The 17,469-nt window shown below is 37.7% G+C and overlaps 1 protein-coding gene across 3 annotated transcripts in view; it reads right to left on the bottom strand.

Moving 5' to 3' along the window:
- PLS3 (plastin 3) overlaps nt 1-11,265 on the bottom strand; it is a 46,748-nt gene extending 35,483 nt beyond the window's left edge. Inside the window, exons 1-2 of one of the 3 annotated variants that reach the window (XM_065901217.1) lie at nt 11,183-11,265; nt 7,485-7,565 (exon numbers count right to left, since the gene is read on the bottom strand). In XM_065901217.1, the coding sequence (XP_065757289.1) occupies nt 7,485-7,557 (73 nt within the window). In that variant the 5' untranslated portion in view covers nt 7,558-7,565; nt 11,183-11,265. Of the gene's footprint in view, nt 1-7,484; nt 7,566-11,182 lie in introns of those variants that run through there. The other 2 variants (XM_065901218.1, XM_065901219.1) reach the window with 2 other exon arrangements.
- Nucleotides 11,266-17,469: the final 6,204 nt, after the last annotated feature.

The following is a 17,469-nucleotide window of genomic DNA, read 5'->3' as shown; positions in this document are numbered from 1 at the left end:
TGGGACGCAGCCGCATAGCACAGGGAGATCAGCTCGGTGCTTTGCGACCATCTAGAGGGGTGGCATCGGGAGGGGGGAGGGAAATGCAAGAAGGAGGAGATATGAGGATATATGTATAGCTGATTCACTTTGTTATAAAGCAGAAACAACGCACCATTGTAAAGCAATTATACTCCAATAAAGATGATAAAAAAATGAGTTACCACGAAGAAAATTAAATATAAAAAAAACTGTTTCCACGCCAGCAATTTCTGATAGGACGATATTTTTAAATGTATTCTACTTTTCTCTAACTTCTGAAATGACATATCTGAGCAAAATTTAAGCATGTTATTTAATCCAGTTGAGAGCTAGAGTGTTGTTCTTTTTGTGTTCTTAGGGATACAACAGAAGTGGAAGGTAGAGATGTTTAAAAATAAATATTGGAGAACTATAATGAATTCAGGGCTACATGAAACTGACAAAGGCCCTGAGAGTCTAGTCTATCTGGTAGTTTCTTCGCTTTAGGTAGAAGAGAGGTGCAGGCAATGGGGGAACTACCACTTGTGCGCACCCTCTCTGAAATAACCTCTCTTGAGCATTAATTAGAAGCTCACCGATGTGATTAAAAGATGCCAGGAAGTAGCCACCCTAAAATATAACTAACATAAAATAGCCACATGTGGAAATACCATTTTGAAGTAAGTATAGTAGTAACAGATGCTTTTAGTAATGGACAGGAATGTTTTAAAGGGCGGTTGGAGGAATAAGAATTTGTCATTACCTGACAATCTTATGAGACTGTAAATCTCTTGATGAAGATTCTTCTAAACCTTTTTATCTCCCACCCCAAAATGTAGCACAGTACCTCGCATAGAATAAGCAGAGGGAAAAGTAATTTTTGTAGACTCATTGATCCTCAAGTATTTTTTAGTTAATTTTTATTGGAGTACAGTTGCTTTACAATGTTGTTAGTTTCTGCTGTACAGCAAAGTGAATCAGCTATACATATACATATACATATATCCACCCTTTTATAGATTCTGTTCCCATGTAGGTCCCAATATTCATTACAGAGTATTGAGAAGAGTTCCCTGTGCCATACAGTAGGTTCTTATTAGGATCCTCAAGTATTAAACCAGGAAAAGAATGCTCTAATCTAATGAGCTTTTAAAAAACAGAACTAAGCAAACAATAATGACCAAAAAATGCAGAAATAGCACTGAAAAACTGAATGGCAATTCATCAGGAAACCCTGAGGACAGAAATATCCCTTAAATAACATTCAATCTCATTCCCTTTGTTCTAATTCTGTCCCCACCCAGCAGCCTTCAGATCTGTAATTTGGTTTTCTAACTGAACACACCCACCAAGGAGTCTCCAAGTAGACTACCAGTGATGGCTGTCAGGTCAGGACCTCTCTCTCGTTCTAAATGTAGAAACCTGCTTTGACTTTATTAAGAAATACCTGTGCATTTGTATAGCAGCAGTCAACCTCCAGAGCAAACTGAGTACCTACTCTGTGGCAGGCACAGCGCTAGACACCAAAGATACAGAATTAATCAGACAGAATCTGTGGCTCTTTCTTGAAACTGTGGCTTCAAAATACTTATAAAAATTTGGAGTCACTTTGAATCTCTTTCCTGTATCCTTCCTGATATGGGAAAAGAATCACTGACCATGTGTCATCTACTTTTAACATATTTGTAAAGTTTTATCTACTCTGTTTCTCCATATTTTAACAGCAGATCTGGCTTGTACTACCTCCCGAGATCAAAGGCATTTTAGTGTTAGTACTAGTAAATTACTGCAAGGTTTTCTTAGAGTCCCCAAATCATACCTTTTGAAGAAAACAATTTTAATTTCAATAAGGCAGAGGGAGCCTAAAAAGGCAGCTTGCAATTAATTTTGGAAAATCTCCCAGCTGCGAAAGTACTTGAAAGACAAAACAGGGTGCAATTATTTTAAAAGAGTTTTATGCTAATTTTATTTCCAATCCCCAGCCAAAACACACATACATACACACACACACACACACACACACACACACACACACACACACACACACACACCCTTAAACAATATCAGAGATCTAATGTGCTGCGCTTTGGAAGGCTAGAATACGGGACAGCACAAAGGCATTTTAGAAAGCTTCTCCCTCTTCAGTGACGTTATTAACCAGGAGCTCGAGACTATGTTTGATGGTGAACTTTTCGTATTCTGAGTTTTGACATAAACATGAGAATTTAATAACAAATGGACCCCAAAACACAGCTCTAGACTGAAAGCAGTTTTAACAACTGGAAATCACAACCTCCTGGCATGATGGCAGTCCTTTATTTACTCATTAAAGCTGCCAATATTCTGAAGGCCCTTTCTGGCTCATTTGCCCCTTCCTCATTAACTACAGATTGGTGTGGGGTGGAACAGGTTCTGCATTTCGAAGACTCTTCTGTTCCAGCATCATATTTTCGACCACCCGATAAAGTAGATATTATCATACAGCCTGTATTATCTACAGTGTTCTCAATGTTTCTGCAAACACAGGTCTCAACTGTTCGGTTCAGAAAATATGGCCAGTGTGGGCAGACACTGACGGGCTGCAGGGAAAAAGAAGAAACTCCACTTACTCAATGAACAAAGTTCCCGCATGGAGTCCAGAGCTGAACTTCAAGAAATGGATCAAGTGTTCTATTTTTAAAGAAAGATCGCTAGACTTGAAAAAAAAAATCACTAAGACACTCCCAGTGCTGTACCAGAGAGGCCAGTGTCTCAGTATCTTTCAAACTGGCTGCTGAATTCATCAGAGAGGAACCAAATGTTTTTAACAATAGATCCTCTCTGTCTGTCTGTCTGTCTGTCTCTATGATGACACGTGTAGGTTCACATCTGCATTGTTTTGAAAGAAACCTCATTATGCTCTCTTACCAAGTATTATTTTAGATGCCAGTTAACTCTCCCAAAACCCTCCCCGCAAGTAACCTTAAAGTAAATAAACTTATTATACAGCCATGTTCCTGCAGAAGTTTGAATCACACCAAGAATGCATATCCTTAAAAGGAAATGTTTTCCCTCCCCTTGCATCCTGTTATTTAAGCTATTTTAAGTACTTGTCTGGAGAAAGCTGAGCCAGAATTCAAGTAGTTTTGATTTTACCTCTGTTTTACACTGCCCATGTCCAGGTGGTATGTGGTACAATCTATCACTTCAAATGCATCTTTTGGGGTGCTACTTTGCCTTATAAATCCGACAGTGAGAGAGAACGGGATTTCCCTTGACCCCTGGGTTTTGTGTGTATCTGTGTGTTGCTTTATTCATCCTTGAATCTGTTAAATCTAGTGTCTTTCTTTATAAACAGGTCACGTATGTGTGTCCTCATCTGCAATACATATGCAACCTCTTTACAAACCCACTACGGACAGTACTCATTAGGACTTAAAGAAGAAAACCAATCAAGTGCAGATGCACATCCTTTCAGAAAAGCTGTGTTTAAAAGTTCCATTTAGTTTAACCAATATATTCCACAAATTTTTTGCACTAAAAAAATGACAAAAGGAATCTATATATCTAACAATAATGGATTTAAACACACACACACACACACACACACACACACACGATCCTGATTGCCTATGAAAGCACACAAAATATTAATTTAAAAGACTCAGCCAAAAGACTGTGCAGAAGAATTTAGATTAGATTCCACCCTCAGATCTAAGCAATAAAGTCGAGCTTTCATTAGGCATTAAAACTTTAGAAAAGGCAGCTGCTAAACATCTCCAGATGCTTAAACGCGGGTTTTGCCTTTCACAGCTTATACCTTTTGAGGTAGCTCATTCCAGCGAATACATATAAGAGGCAGTTTAATGAGTCCCAGCTAAGGATAGAATAGAGGTCGCTACCAAAGAGTTCATCCTAATAGTGGATCCCCAAAGGTGGAGGTCAATTACAGCTGAAGGCTGGACAAGGTTAGAGGGCTGAGACCAGGCAATCAAAAATGCTGTCTATCAACTGTTTTCCAACTCAAAATTTCCAGCAGTTTGGCCATCATTTTCCACCTGCTGCCACTTTCCCACTTAAAAAATACACACACACACACACACACACACACACACACATGAGCGCATTCTCGCACACCCCCAATCTGTGTTCCTATCTTCCACACAGTCAAAACATGGTTTTCAGACTATCCTGAGACCTTCATTTCTAATATTCCATCGATAATTAACCAGATGGCACAGTGAAAGAGCACTGGTTTATTTATTTATTTTTGGTTGGGCTGTAGTTTTAATTTTTTAAGCCATAATTAAACAAATATGCACTGGTGTCATCTTATTGAATACTAAAAGTAAATTAAAAGAGACCACCATGCTTTTTGCGGCATCAACCTGATGTGGTGTTTATATACTGGAGAATATCAAGTAATTTGAAATAACTCAGCTTCCTGAGATGAGAAAATCTGGTACAGCTACAATCACCATAACCAAAAATTGTTGTCTTAGTTTGGTGGGCAGCCTCAAAGGAATAAACCCACATTCTTCCTAGTCATTTATGAAACCCCATTATTTTATTTCAGAAGTGGTGAATTCCTGTTTGGAAAAAAAACCTGAGCGGGTATTGCTTAGGAGAGACAAAAGTGTTTGCAGGACTAAAGCCAATCTGAGAAGATCTACAATACATGAATTTATCTTTATGACAAGGCATCATTCAAATGACCTTTAGCTTCTATAACAAGATTAAAGTCCCAGAGTGCAAAAGACATTTTCTCCTTGGTAAAATATTTACTTCCTAAGTGTTCTGAAAAGTTTTATTTATTCTTCTTTAGAATGAACTTATACAGCATTGCAGCATTTTAAATTAAAACAGAAACATTATGAAGTAGGAAAAAATGAGAGCCAAGGATTCTGCTATCCCAGTGGAAAATACTAGAAACAAATGTTGAGAAAACGAAAATAATTAAATGAAAATATACTGCTTGGAACTTAACACTAAGCAGGTGCAGAAAGTGAGTGAAAGGAGAATTGTAAATCTTAATACTCGATTTTTATTGCTAGTAAAGAGAGTTTCAAAGCACTATTAATTGATTGAACAAAACCCATGATTAGTGGTAATTACAGAGATTTTCTCCACACACTATTATTTTGCTGAATTTCTAAAGAGATAATCAAGGCTATTATTTTTAATAGATGGGAAAAATCATATAATGATTTCCATATTGTGTCACAATTGAACTGAGACAAAGTAGTCCTCCCTCCCCTCCCCTCCCCGTAAGAAAGAATTGCCAGGAAAATAGGTTATAGAGCTTGTTTTTAAAATCAAGTTTCCCTGAATGAAAAAAAAAAAGGGATTTCCATAACACCTTTGACAGTTGCCTAAGGGCTCTGCAAATAAGAATAACTAAAAACTACAAATATTTTAAGGGAAAATCAAAAGATTCAGCTGGGTCTTTAAACACTTTTCTAAAAGACAGACTATACACAAGCATATTAAAAATATGCTGAAAAATATAAATTTTATGTGTTACATTGTAATGGCCAAAGCCTTCAGAATAAATTCCGCCATGATGAAAATCTTCATAACAAAGACCGCTTGTGATAATGACAAAGTCCCAGTACATGAAAAGACTACCTATAATTCCTTGGAATTCAATCAATTAACTATTTATGTATTGAAAACCTAACGTGTGCAACAGTGAGCTAGATACTGAGTGGGAATACAAAATAATAATATGTGGAACAGGCAGAAATTTTGGACTCCAGAATTCCTATTTACAGCATATAGAGTAATAAGAGTCTACATATCATAGAAATACATGCCTGGTAGGGCTTCAATAAGACACACGGCTCAATCTCCCACCTTTGGGAAGGTGTTTGCCTACCCTAAACCCTCCAAGATGTATGATTTTAAAGTAAGACAGTAGTTCCACAATGACCCTTTCTTGCAGTCCAAGCTTTAATTGACCTCTCAGACCAATTTAGCCCTGTTTCCTCCTTGGAGATAACTGGTCAACCCTCTTTATATCATTAAGCTTTAAAAGAGCAATTAAGCTCTTTTACTGATAAAAGTATCCCAGTGCCATCAGGTAAACCATATTCAAATTAGCTTTAATTTTTAAAAAATATTGCACACAAATATTTCCAAGATGCTGCACATGAGAACAAGGCTTGTATTCAACAATAAACATTGATTTGAGGAGGTGAGGCCTTGAAGATTAAGCAATAGCAATAAGGTCCCCACCCCCAAATCCTATTCGTAAAAAAAACAAATCAGGCTGTCCCAAACACTGAAAGATGAATATAAATAAAACAGAAGGTTTGAAGGAAACAATTATGATAAGAACAATTTCTACAGAATAATGCAATTTAAAAAGTCTTGCAGCCAAGAATTCACCTGCTGTTTTTTCATAATCAATCTATATTAAACTGAGTAGTACACTTCTTCCAGTAAGTGGTATCTGTGGCAAGTTAATTGCCTTTTTTTTGTACACGTACACACACACACACACACACACACACACAAAAGTGTTAGATCCAGGACTTATTTTTTCCTAGTTAGAATTCTGATGGGATTATGAATAGTCACGCCGGCTGGGGGAGTCATTATTTTTCCCAAGGCATGTTGTTATTACTAAACGACTTCATAGAAAATGTTGCTCATAAATGTATGAGAATAGGGATGTGTATTTCCTCACTTTTCACTGATGGGGTTCCCAACACAAGTCAAAGAGTAGATTCTGATTTAAATAACAAATCATTTTGATTTAACTTCATACCCTTTAATCAAGGAGATACCAAATAGTATTAGTCTCCCTCGCAAAGCACATGTTGACTCATGTGAGCACACACATCAATAATCAGGTCTTACCCTGTTTTCTCATTATCTTCACTGACTTGACCTGAGCACTGAAATTTGGAATGTAAATACTATAAATTGCTTCCAATTCAGCTGCTGAATTGAAAGACATGTTATGTGATGTTTAAGGATAAACCAAGTGGCAGGCTAATCCTTCCCATCTTATACCAATGCTAATTCAATTTAAGAAGGTCGAACAGTGTGCATTCTCCAAAGGCACATAAGATCCATGAAAAAGGCAGGAAAGCCACGCTGATTAGGGAAAGGTAAAACATCATCTAATGGTTCTTAACATCTTCAGGGGTCACCTAGCCCTTTAAGAATATGGTGAAAGCTCCAAATCCTCTCCTCAGAAAAATATGATAAACAAAATACGATAACAACACAAAATTTGTCTAAAAATTTCAGGAGCCACAGCAGCCCCCAGTTAAAGACTGGGATCCTGGACTAAAAACCTTTGACCATATTAGATACTAGATATAATTAGCAATAACACAGTTTAAAGTGTAGCTTCTAAAACTTTATTCCATTGGTTCTAACCATCTTGCCCTAAGTTTCATGATTAACCATTCATATAATTTTTCAGAGAAATAACTTTGATTAGTACCAAATAAAGTTTGCTTTACTATAGTTACTCTACAAAAAACACTTACCGACTTTTGCAAAGGCCTCTTTGAGTTCATCAAGCTCATCTTTGGAAATCTGAGTGGTAGCCATCTCATCCATTTAAAGATCTAAAGAGAAACCAGAAGGGTTTAAGACTTTAAACAGAAACAGAGTCATAGATACAGAGAACAAACAGGTAGTTGCCAGAGGGGAGGGCGGAGGGGGAGGAAAGAAATGTGAGGGAGCTTAAGAGGTACAAACTTCCAATTATAAATTGGAAAATAAATAAGTCACAGGTATGAAATGTACAGTGTGGGGAACATAGTCAATAACTATGTAATATCTTTGTGTGGTGACACATGACAACTAGACTTATCATGGTGATCAGTTTGAAATGTACAGAAATATTGAATCACTATGTTGAGTAACAGGAACTAACAGTGTTGTGGGTCAATTATACTTCAAAAACAAACTCACAGAAAAAGAGATCAGATTTGCGGTTAGCAGAGGCAGAGATAAGGGGAGGGGGAATTGGATGAAGGTGATCAAAAGGTACAAACTTCCAGCGATAAGATAAATAAGCACTAGGGATGTAATGTACAACACGATAAATATAATTAAAACTGCTGTGTGTTATATATGAAAGGTGTTAAGAGAGGAAATCCTGAGTTCTCATCACAAGGAAAACAATTTTTTTCTATTTCTTTTATTTTGTATCTATATGAGATAATGCAAGCTTACTAAATTTATTATGATAATTATTTCATGATGTATAGAAATCAAATCATTTTGCTGCTCTCCTTAAACTTATACAGTGCTGTATGTCAATTATATCTCAATGAAACTGGAAGAAAAAATTTTTTTAAGACTTAAAAAAATTTTGTGATGATTATAAGCGCTCCTGCAAACTCTCATTTTAGGGATAATTTACACTTTCTAGAAATGCAAACTACTAAAACCATCTGAATAGGTCCTCATATTTCTAGCTACAGCCATAATAAAGAAAACAAACAAATGAGAAGTTATCATTTACCAAAAGTTATTCAGAAAAAAATACTTGTGAATCTTCCTTTCAAGGATAAAATCTTACATTACGTTCAAAGAATGTAAGGAAGGGGAAGGTACCAAGTAATGACAGAAATTCTTGGTTATATGTGCCAAAACTAAGTCAAAATTATGTGACCAAAGATTCGTGTAAAATATAACTTTTTTGGGACTTCCCTGGCGGTCCAGTAGTTAGGACTCCAAACTTCCACTTCAGGGGGCACGGGTTCGATCCCTGACTGGGGAACTAATATCCCGAATGTCATGTGGCGTGGCCAATAAATAAATAAGTAAATAAATGAATAAGTGTTAAAAAAATAACGTTTTCATTTAGCATTTACGTATCTATCTATCTTACTGGCTATTTCCATTTTTCCCATCTTTATTGAGATATGTGACATATGATACTGTGTGAGTTTAAGGCGTATATCATAATGATTTGATATACATATATATTGCAAAATGATTACCACAATAAAAGTTAACACATCTATCACCTCACATAGTTATCACCATTTTTTCCATTTATATATCACCATTTCCATATATCACCATTTTTTTCCCATTAAGCCATTTAAAAATCTTTCACTGTGAAAAAACTGATTTTCAGGCAGTATAAAAACAGCTATCCGCAAGAGGGAAGACATATGGGAGCACATGTATATGTATAGCTGATTCACTTTGTTATAAATCAGAAACTAACACACTATTGTAAAGCAATTATACCCCAATAAAGATGTTTAAAAAAAAAAAAAAAAAAAAAACAGCTATCAATCATTCCCATTAAAGGAGGAGTCAACTGGGCTTCCCTGGTGGCGCAGTGGTTGAGAGTCTGCCTGCCGATGCAGGGGACACGAGTTCGTGCCCCGGTCTGGGAGGATCCCGCATGCCGCGGTGGCGCTGGGCCCGTGGGCTATGGCCGCTGAGCCTGCGCTCCGCAACGGGAGAGGCCACAACAGTGAGAGGACTGCGTACCGCAAAAAAAAAAAAAAAAAAAAAAAGGGAGTCAACTAAAACAAATTATTTTTGGCTTTGATACAGAAACACACACAAGAGCAGGCAAATTAACACATCTTTGTGTACACAACTTATTAATATTATTTGAGTTTATACTCTTTCTGATTTGGCCCTATTTTACCTATTTAACCAATAGTCAGGGCTTGACAAACTATGGCCTGTGGGCCAAATCTGGACCACTGCTTATTTCTGTATGGTCCCCAAGCTAAGTATGGTTTATACAGATAAACATTTGCTGTCAAATGTTTGAACCTCAATTAAGTGAAATGTTACCCCGGGGTGGGGGGGGGAAATTCCATTCTTCTCATCAGTAGAGTTGTATTACCAAAAAAGGTACTCAAATATTTATTATATTTTGACTTTTGTCAGTAAAAATCTGTGGAAATAATATTTAAACCCTTGATATTAATAATATAATATTCTTATTTTGCCTCTTGGCGTACAATATACATGATGTGGACCTTTACAGAAAAACTTGACTGAGCCCTGCAACAGAGAAAGGAGGTCTGTATCACAATGGAAAATTCCCACATACCAACCTATTAACAATTTTTAGACAGAAGGAAATGAAAATGATTATGTGTTGTCCTTTTTTGTTTTGGCTTTGTTTTTTTCTGTCTTTTTAATCTTTTTAAAGAACTTTACTCTTTAGAACAGTTCACGGCAAAATTGAGCAAAAAGCACAGAGAATTCAGTTCCCACATACCCCCTGCCCTCACACTCGCACATAATGTAACTTGCCTGTTCATCTTCCATCAGAGGGGTACATTTGTTACAACTGATGAATCTTCTTTGATACAGCATTGTCACCTAAAGTCCATAGTTTACATTAGGCTCACTCTTGGCATTGTAATACATATTATGCATTTTGGCACCATTATAGTATCATACAGAATAGCTTCACTGTTGTAAATGTGTTGCCTTTTCAAAAAAGTAGTCTATGTGTAAAATTTCACAAACTATGTGAAATGCAAATTTGAGATCTTATATTTACCCCTTTTAGACATTTCAAAAATAATTTTTGAATAGCCTTTCATATGTATTTGTGGGATTTATTTATTTATGGCCGCACCGCGGCATGTGGGATCTTAGTTTCCAGACCAGTAATTGAACCCATGCTCCCTGCAGTGGAAGCATGGAGCCCTAACCAGTGGACCATCAAGGATTTCCCCCTTTTAGACATCTTTATTAAAAGTTAAAAAATTACTAGCCAACTCATCTTTTTTGCCATGATGACTAATACTTAGTACAGAGACGCTCAAGAGAGAGCTGGGCCACATCTGTCTTTTGCACACCCATAGTTGTCACTTCTACAACTTATCACAGTCCCAGGCAGGTAGTAAGGCACTCAATAAAATAGTATTTTCATAAATTCATCCATTCAACAACTTGTGTCAAGGCCTACATTAGACAAATTCATATTCCTACTAATTCCCTGAACGCTCATAACAGCCTTTTGAGGTAAATATTCCTACTCCCTTTTTTCTTATTAGAGATAACCTAGGCTCAGAGAGACCATGGACCTGGAATTCAAACTCAGGTTTCTCAAATCCCTGGGAAGTTTTAGCTAAGTTTCCACCATAATGTAACACATTTATAATGACTCATATTTTAAAAAAATTAAATAAAAACAGACTTTTTAAAAACATAAAACAGAACTTGCTGGTTCATAAACTTTTCTTACCTATGGTGTTAAAATGTCACTAAAGAGGGACAACTTCTCAGTAGAAAGTTGGGTAAATACTCCTTTCAGAGCAGTCTCGGAATCTATAAGGTGAAGACCTTCAGTTGGACACGAAGGCAGACATTTTAAAGATTAACAGTAAAAAGTGATTTTGCATAAGTTAAGCTGCAAAGTGATAACAGTACTTTTACAAAGTATTGTAGGGACTTCCCTGGAGGTCCAGTGGTTAACTCTGTGCTTCCACGGCAGGGGCTGCAGGTTTGATCCCTGGTTGGGGAACTAAGATCCCACATGCCCCGTGGCGTGGCCAAAAAAAAATATTCTATATTTTATTAACATGGTGTTCAACACCTCTCATTACAAAAATACTATATAGGATTTACTCCAATTTTCTTCATGTATATTTTAAGTAATGATGTTTTCAATACAAAATTATTGCCCATCTCCCGTAATAATACCACGCAGAACAATGGCACAAAAAGTTTGAAAGTGAGACTGTCTCAGAAAATCCAAAACATGTGGCCTCTCCTTTACTTCTTTTTTTTAAAAAATAAATTTATTTATTTTTGGCTGCGTTGGGTCTTCATTGCTGTGTGCGGACTTCCTCTCATTGCGGAGATCGGGGGCCACTCTTTGTTGTAATGCACGGGCTTCTCATTGCGGTAACTTCTCTTATTGCGGTGGCTTCTCGTTGCCGAGCACGGGCTCTAGGCTCGCGGGCTTCAGTAGCTGTGGCTCGAAGGCTCTAGAGTGCAGGCTCAGTAGTTGTGGCGCACGGCTTTAGTTGCTCCGCGGCATATGGGATCTTCCCAGACCAGGTCTCGAACCCGTGTCTCCTGCATTAGCAGGCAGATTCTTAACCACTGCACCACCAGGGAAGCCCCTCTCCTTTACTTCTAAAGGTCCTTTCTAGTTTGGGCAATTCGTGAGTCAATAATAATCTAAAGTCTTTTTTTTTTTTTAAAGACGATTTTATTCTCATACTACTATATCACTTCTATAAAAGAGAAAATTAGACAAAGATGGTTCTGGACATACCCCCCGCCCCACCGCACCCTTTATCCCTGCTGAACAGTGGGTTCTGACTCAATCCTTCCCTCCCACTTCTCCCCTTTGCAAGCAGCGGGTCTGAACAGGGTAGAAATCTCTTCCCTCTTTTTATACACCTCCCCCAACACACACCTCTACCCTCACACAATTTACCAAGGCGTCTGTTATATGCCTAGTTCCTGCCCTCAAGGAATCTACAATCTGGGGAAGACAAAAAAAATGTAGATAATTATAATTTGACATAAAGTGAGTTAGTGGTTGTAATAAAAGGTAGAGAAGGAGAAAGACTCTGGAGACCATAAGGATTAATTCCATCTCAGGCAGGCCAAGAAAGTAGTACTTTTGTTCTTCGTGCAAAATTAGGAAATACATAAATCTCATAGAAATGATTTCGAGGCACTTGTTTACTTAAAACAATATTAACACAATGCAGCATTTAAAAAACCCAAAATATACTTTCTGTTCTTTCTTTCTTTATTTATATGGCTGCACTGGGTCTTAGTTGTGGCACACGGGCTCTAGTTCCCCGACCAGGGATCAAACCTGGGCCCCCTGCATTGGGAGCGTGGAGTCTTAACCACTGGACCACTAGGGAAGTCCCCAAAATATACTTTAAAGTTTTCTAACTTCTTATTCCTGTCTAATTATCATAATGAAAGCTTAAAGTGTCCCCTTTTATACCTGTAACTCAGATTTTTCATCTACAGGAGACATGAAGAGGCACAACTAAGAGTAAAAAGAACTGCAATACACATATATTCCCAAAACAACATTTGTTTGATCCAGGATAACAAAATAGCTTAATTTAGGAGTCTCTCACTTGAATAAATTCAATTTCATTTATTTACAATTATTTGAAAGTAAATAAATAAATGCTACCCTGAGGCACCTGAGCTAAAACTAAGAAATCCAACATAAAGTTTAAAAGGCTTACAATATACACTTCAGTTGACAAAAATCACAATATTTAAATTAGCTATTTAATGCAGACTTTTTTTTCCCCACTATGAATAAAAAAAGTTTGTCCTTAAGACTACTCAAAGGTACTTGATGGAATCTTTAAGGAAATCAAGCAATGAAATATTATCTTGGGAGAAAATATCACATTTAAATAATTTAGGGAAGACAGGAACATCAGATTTTTAGAAAACTTGCAAATTTACTGAAAACTCTATCCCTCTTCATCGGGCATTCATTGAATTTTTTCTCTCAAAGCAAGTAAAACATCCCAGACTGGGGTTTAGGAAGCAAAATAGATGATGACATCATTATTGCCCTATAGACACGTTGATTCAATTCTGAACACTTGCGGCAAACTGTTGTTCCCCACTCAAGAATGCAGTATGTTATGATAGGAAGATTGTGAGATGTGGAATCAGAAGACATCAATTAATGCCCCGGCTCTGCTACTTCCTAGCAGTGTGTCTATGAGCGAGTTTATTTAATCCTGCTAAGGCTCAGTTTCCTCTTTTGAAAACAGCGATAATAACTACTTCCCCAGGGTCCTTGTGAAGATTAAAGATGGCATGTGAAAGCATACTGTAAACTATAAAGTATTATACAGCAACTTCAAATCCTTAATGAAAGAAAACGGTGAACAAATCAATGCCTAAGTAATTGTGAGAGGCTATATAAATATAAGGCATGAGTTCTACTAAGAACCTTTTAAATGGAATGTACGAAAAGTTATGTCATTTGCCCTATAATTATTGACTACAGAGTATAATAGATCTCCTTCATATATAAAAATTATAAGCCTTTAAGTCGAAGTAATTTAAGAAGGATGGGAATAACAAAAATCTGTCAGCCATTTTTTACCCATGACTCAGTTTGGCTCCTGCATAAGACCAGTTTCTAAACACAACTTGAAGAACGGCCAGGAGATTTTTTTTTTTAAATACAATTTTTACTTTATATCAGGACCACTTAAAAAAATAGCTAACAGCTTGTCAATATTGTCACATTCCTCCTACACTGCACATTTTTTTCATAAGCAATGCAAAATAAAAGGTGAAGAGGTAAAAAGTAATATTATTGCTGAATAAAAGTTTAACGTCAATTTCACAGTATGTGATTGGTAGGTAAAAAGAAAGTCTGACTTTTGAAATATGTTGAAATGTGTCCTTTTCCCCAGTCTGTCTTCCCACAAAAGTGAACTTTATTTACATGGAGAGAGCAGGCGCCGATATTAAAGAAAGAAAGAAAGAAAGAAAAGAAATATATTTTCCCTCCATTTAAATTTAGCCAAATGAAATACCATCAAAAGTAAAAGCTTCCAGGGTCTCTGCATTTTTCTCAATTCTCTCATCTGCAGAGCACTTTGATCTGTCCCCAATTCTGTTTCCTCCCTAGCTCCTATGCCTGCTTTCGCTATAAAGGGAAAGCATCAGGAGAAAAGCAAACCCTCTCCCTAAACATCTGAGACACAGGAAAACAGATTTTCAAATAAGGGAATGAAAGGAAAGCAAACAAAACCTTGTTTGTTTGTTTTGTCATAAAAGGATATGGTGTACAACTGGGTCTGAATTCAGGGCGTCACCCATAGAGGAATCTTATGCCTATGAAGTCATCCCTAATTACAGAGTTTGACTAACAATACAGCAATTATGAAACCACTCCACTGGCTCCTTTAACTATACTTAAACCCTCAACACAAATCTTTGCTGAGAAGGGTGTACCTACAACTACCTACCTGAAACTATTACTCAAATTCTAAAAGGTATTTGATGGAGATGAGGAAAGGGGTGGTGGTGCCTGTTTTCATCCCCTAAGGTGATTCACTTTAGGAATGCTGCTGACTAAATAATCTACTTACTAATCTGTGTCATTCAGAACCACTCCGGTCAGGAAGCAGGGCACACAATGGGAAACTTAACCATAGATAATCAAGAGTTGATTACGAATTTTATATTTTTTTCTTGAAGTTGAGAGGAACTAAAAGATAAAAGCAGGGCATATTCACCATAGACATTATCCAGCCACTTGTATGCCAGGTAAACAGAATTGGTAAAGTGAGGCTGATGACTTAAAATCAGAGATTTGGCCACACACACTTAAGCTGGTAAACTCAAATCATGAAGAGAGGGTGGACAAAACATGGAAGAATACATTATTTGTATTTGTGTATTTGTCACCTTCCTCTGTCCAAAACAGGCAGCGCTTTGGAGCAGCCACACTTCACATACCTACCTGTACCAACAGAAACTACCACCCTGCCTCCTCACTAGTAGGTAAGTCAACAGCACTACTCTCCAGGTCAGATGGGCGTGCAACATTCTCAGCTAAAGCTCACCCACTCTCACTATGATTACCAAGCTCTAGTGCTCTAGTGCAACATTCTCAGCTAAAGCTCACCCACTCTCACTATGATTACCAAGCTCTAGTGCCGCGTTTCCAAATGACGAGAAGGTTTCAACTTGAATGTCTATCATATTCACCCACTTATTCATGTATATTCAAGCCTTAATTGAAGGCTTAATATGTACCAGGCACTGTGTTGGGTGCTGCAGATATAGAGATTTAGGACCCAAAGTCTCCTCTCAAAGACCTTATTGTCCAGCGGGGAGAAAGATGGAAAAACAAAGACATAATATTAATGCCATCAGCCTATTCACTGAGTGGTGGGGTGACAGTGGTGGGCTTCAGGAAAAGTTTTCCAGAGAAGGTGACTTTTGAACTTTATCTTAAAACATAAGTAGGGCTTCCCCAGACAGATATCACTGGTAAAGGCATTCCAGGCAGAGAGAAGATGATACTCTAGAGGAAGATGATACTCTAGAGCTGTAGAAAGATAGTGTGGTTGGAACACTGTGCCTAGGGTTTGAGAGAGACACAATTGGAGCAGAAGGTCAGGGTCTAATTTAGAAAGGCCACACTTAAAATCTGGACTTGACCCTCTGGTCAAGGGAGAAGCAAGGTCAGTGAGGAAAATTCCAGTCAGGAGAGTCTAAGTGTCTACATTTGAACTTACTGCCACATTATTTCTCCCTTTTCAAATATCTCTCCTGTCAAATCAGGTCTCCTTTTCAACTTCCCTACTTTCCTCAGTCTCCAGGTTTACAAATTTGAGAAGTTTGGCCACAAGAAACCACTGGAGATTGAAGTAAATCACTAAGCTCTCTGGATTCTTCCATCATACCCCTTTATCACCTCATGTCTGGCCTTTTCCAAAGGCCTTTTAGCTGATCTATCTATGGTCCTGTCTCCCTCCAATGTAATCTCTACGCTGCTAACTTCCTGAAGAGCAGATCTAAGGTATGTTTCCTACAAAAGCAAGTCCTAACTTTTTTTTTTTTTTTTTCTTTTTGCGGTATGTGGGCCTCTCACTGTTGTGGCCTCTCCCGTTGCAGAGCACAGGCTCCGGACGCGCAGGCTCAGCGGCCATGGCTCACGGGCCCAGCCGCTCCGCGGCATGTGGGATCTTCCCGGACCAGGGCACGAACCCATGTCCCCTGCATCGGCAGGTGGACTCTCAACCACTGCGCCACCAGGGAAGCCCAAGTCCCAACTTTTAAGCACAACATCCTAAGCCCTACACTCTTCTGTATTGATACCTATCTTTCCAATGTTTCTTCCGATTACACACACTGCACACCCTGGAATTACACTCTCTTCACACCCTATTCCCCAAACAGGCCATGTATTTTCCCACCTCTGTTCCTTCTCCTCTGTGCTTCTCTCTAGTGGAATGCTGTTCACCTGTCTCCTATGTACTTTTCAAAAGCATCTTTGAGAAAGACTCTTTGGAGTGTCCCCACCTGAGAGAAAAATTCTCTGTTCCCAGGACTCTCACAGAACTGCATGCTTTCTTCTGTTACAGCCAGTGCTGGATCCTTTCAGACAGCTCCAATTTTAAATATCTTACTGTCAGACCATATGTACTAATTTTTGAATGGGAAAATATAGTCACCACAAGGATAGCATTTAATACTACTATACATAAGCTCTTTGATGGGATGGAAGGGACCGTTTCCCATTCACCTTCATATTCCCAGCCCCTCTCACTGTGCCTACAGAGTAGGTAATATAAATAATTAAAATAATAACATATCATTGTAAGTTTATACTATAGCAGCTAACATTCTTGGAGGACTAATTGTTTATATGGACTGTGTTAAATGCTTTATATACATTATGTAAGTTATTTCTCAGCAAAACTCTATGAACCACGTAATATTGTTATTTCCATTTTACAGAAAAGCAAACAGGATTAGAGAAGTTGAGTAACTTGCCCAAAG

Source organism: Phocoena phocoena, chromosome X (genome assembly GCF_963924675.1).
Source record: "Phocoena phocoena chromosome X, mPhoPho1.1, whole genome shotgun sequence".
Classification (NCBI taxonomy): Eukaryota; Metazoa; Chordata; class Mammalia; order Artiodactyla; family Phocoenidae; genus Phocoena; species Phocoena phocoena.
Note: the sequence above shows the minus strand (reverse complement) of the source record. Positions and strands in the feature narration are given on the sequence as shown.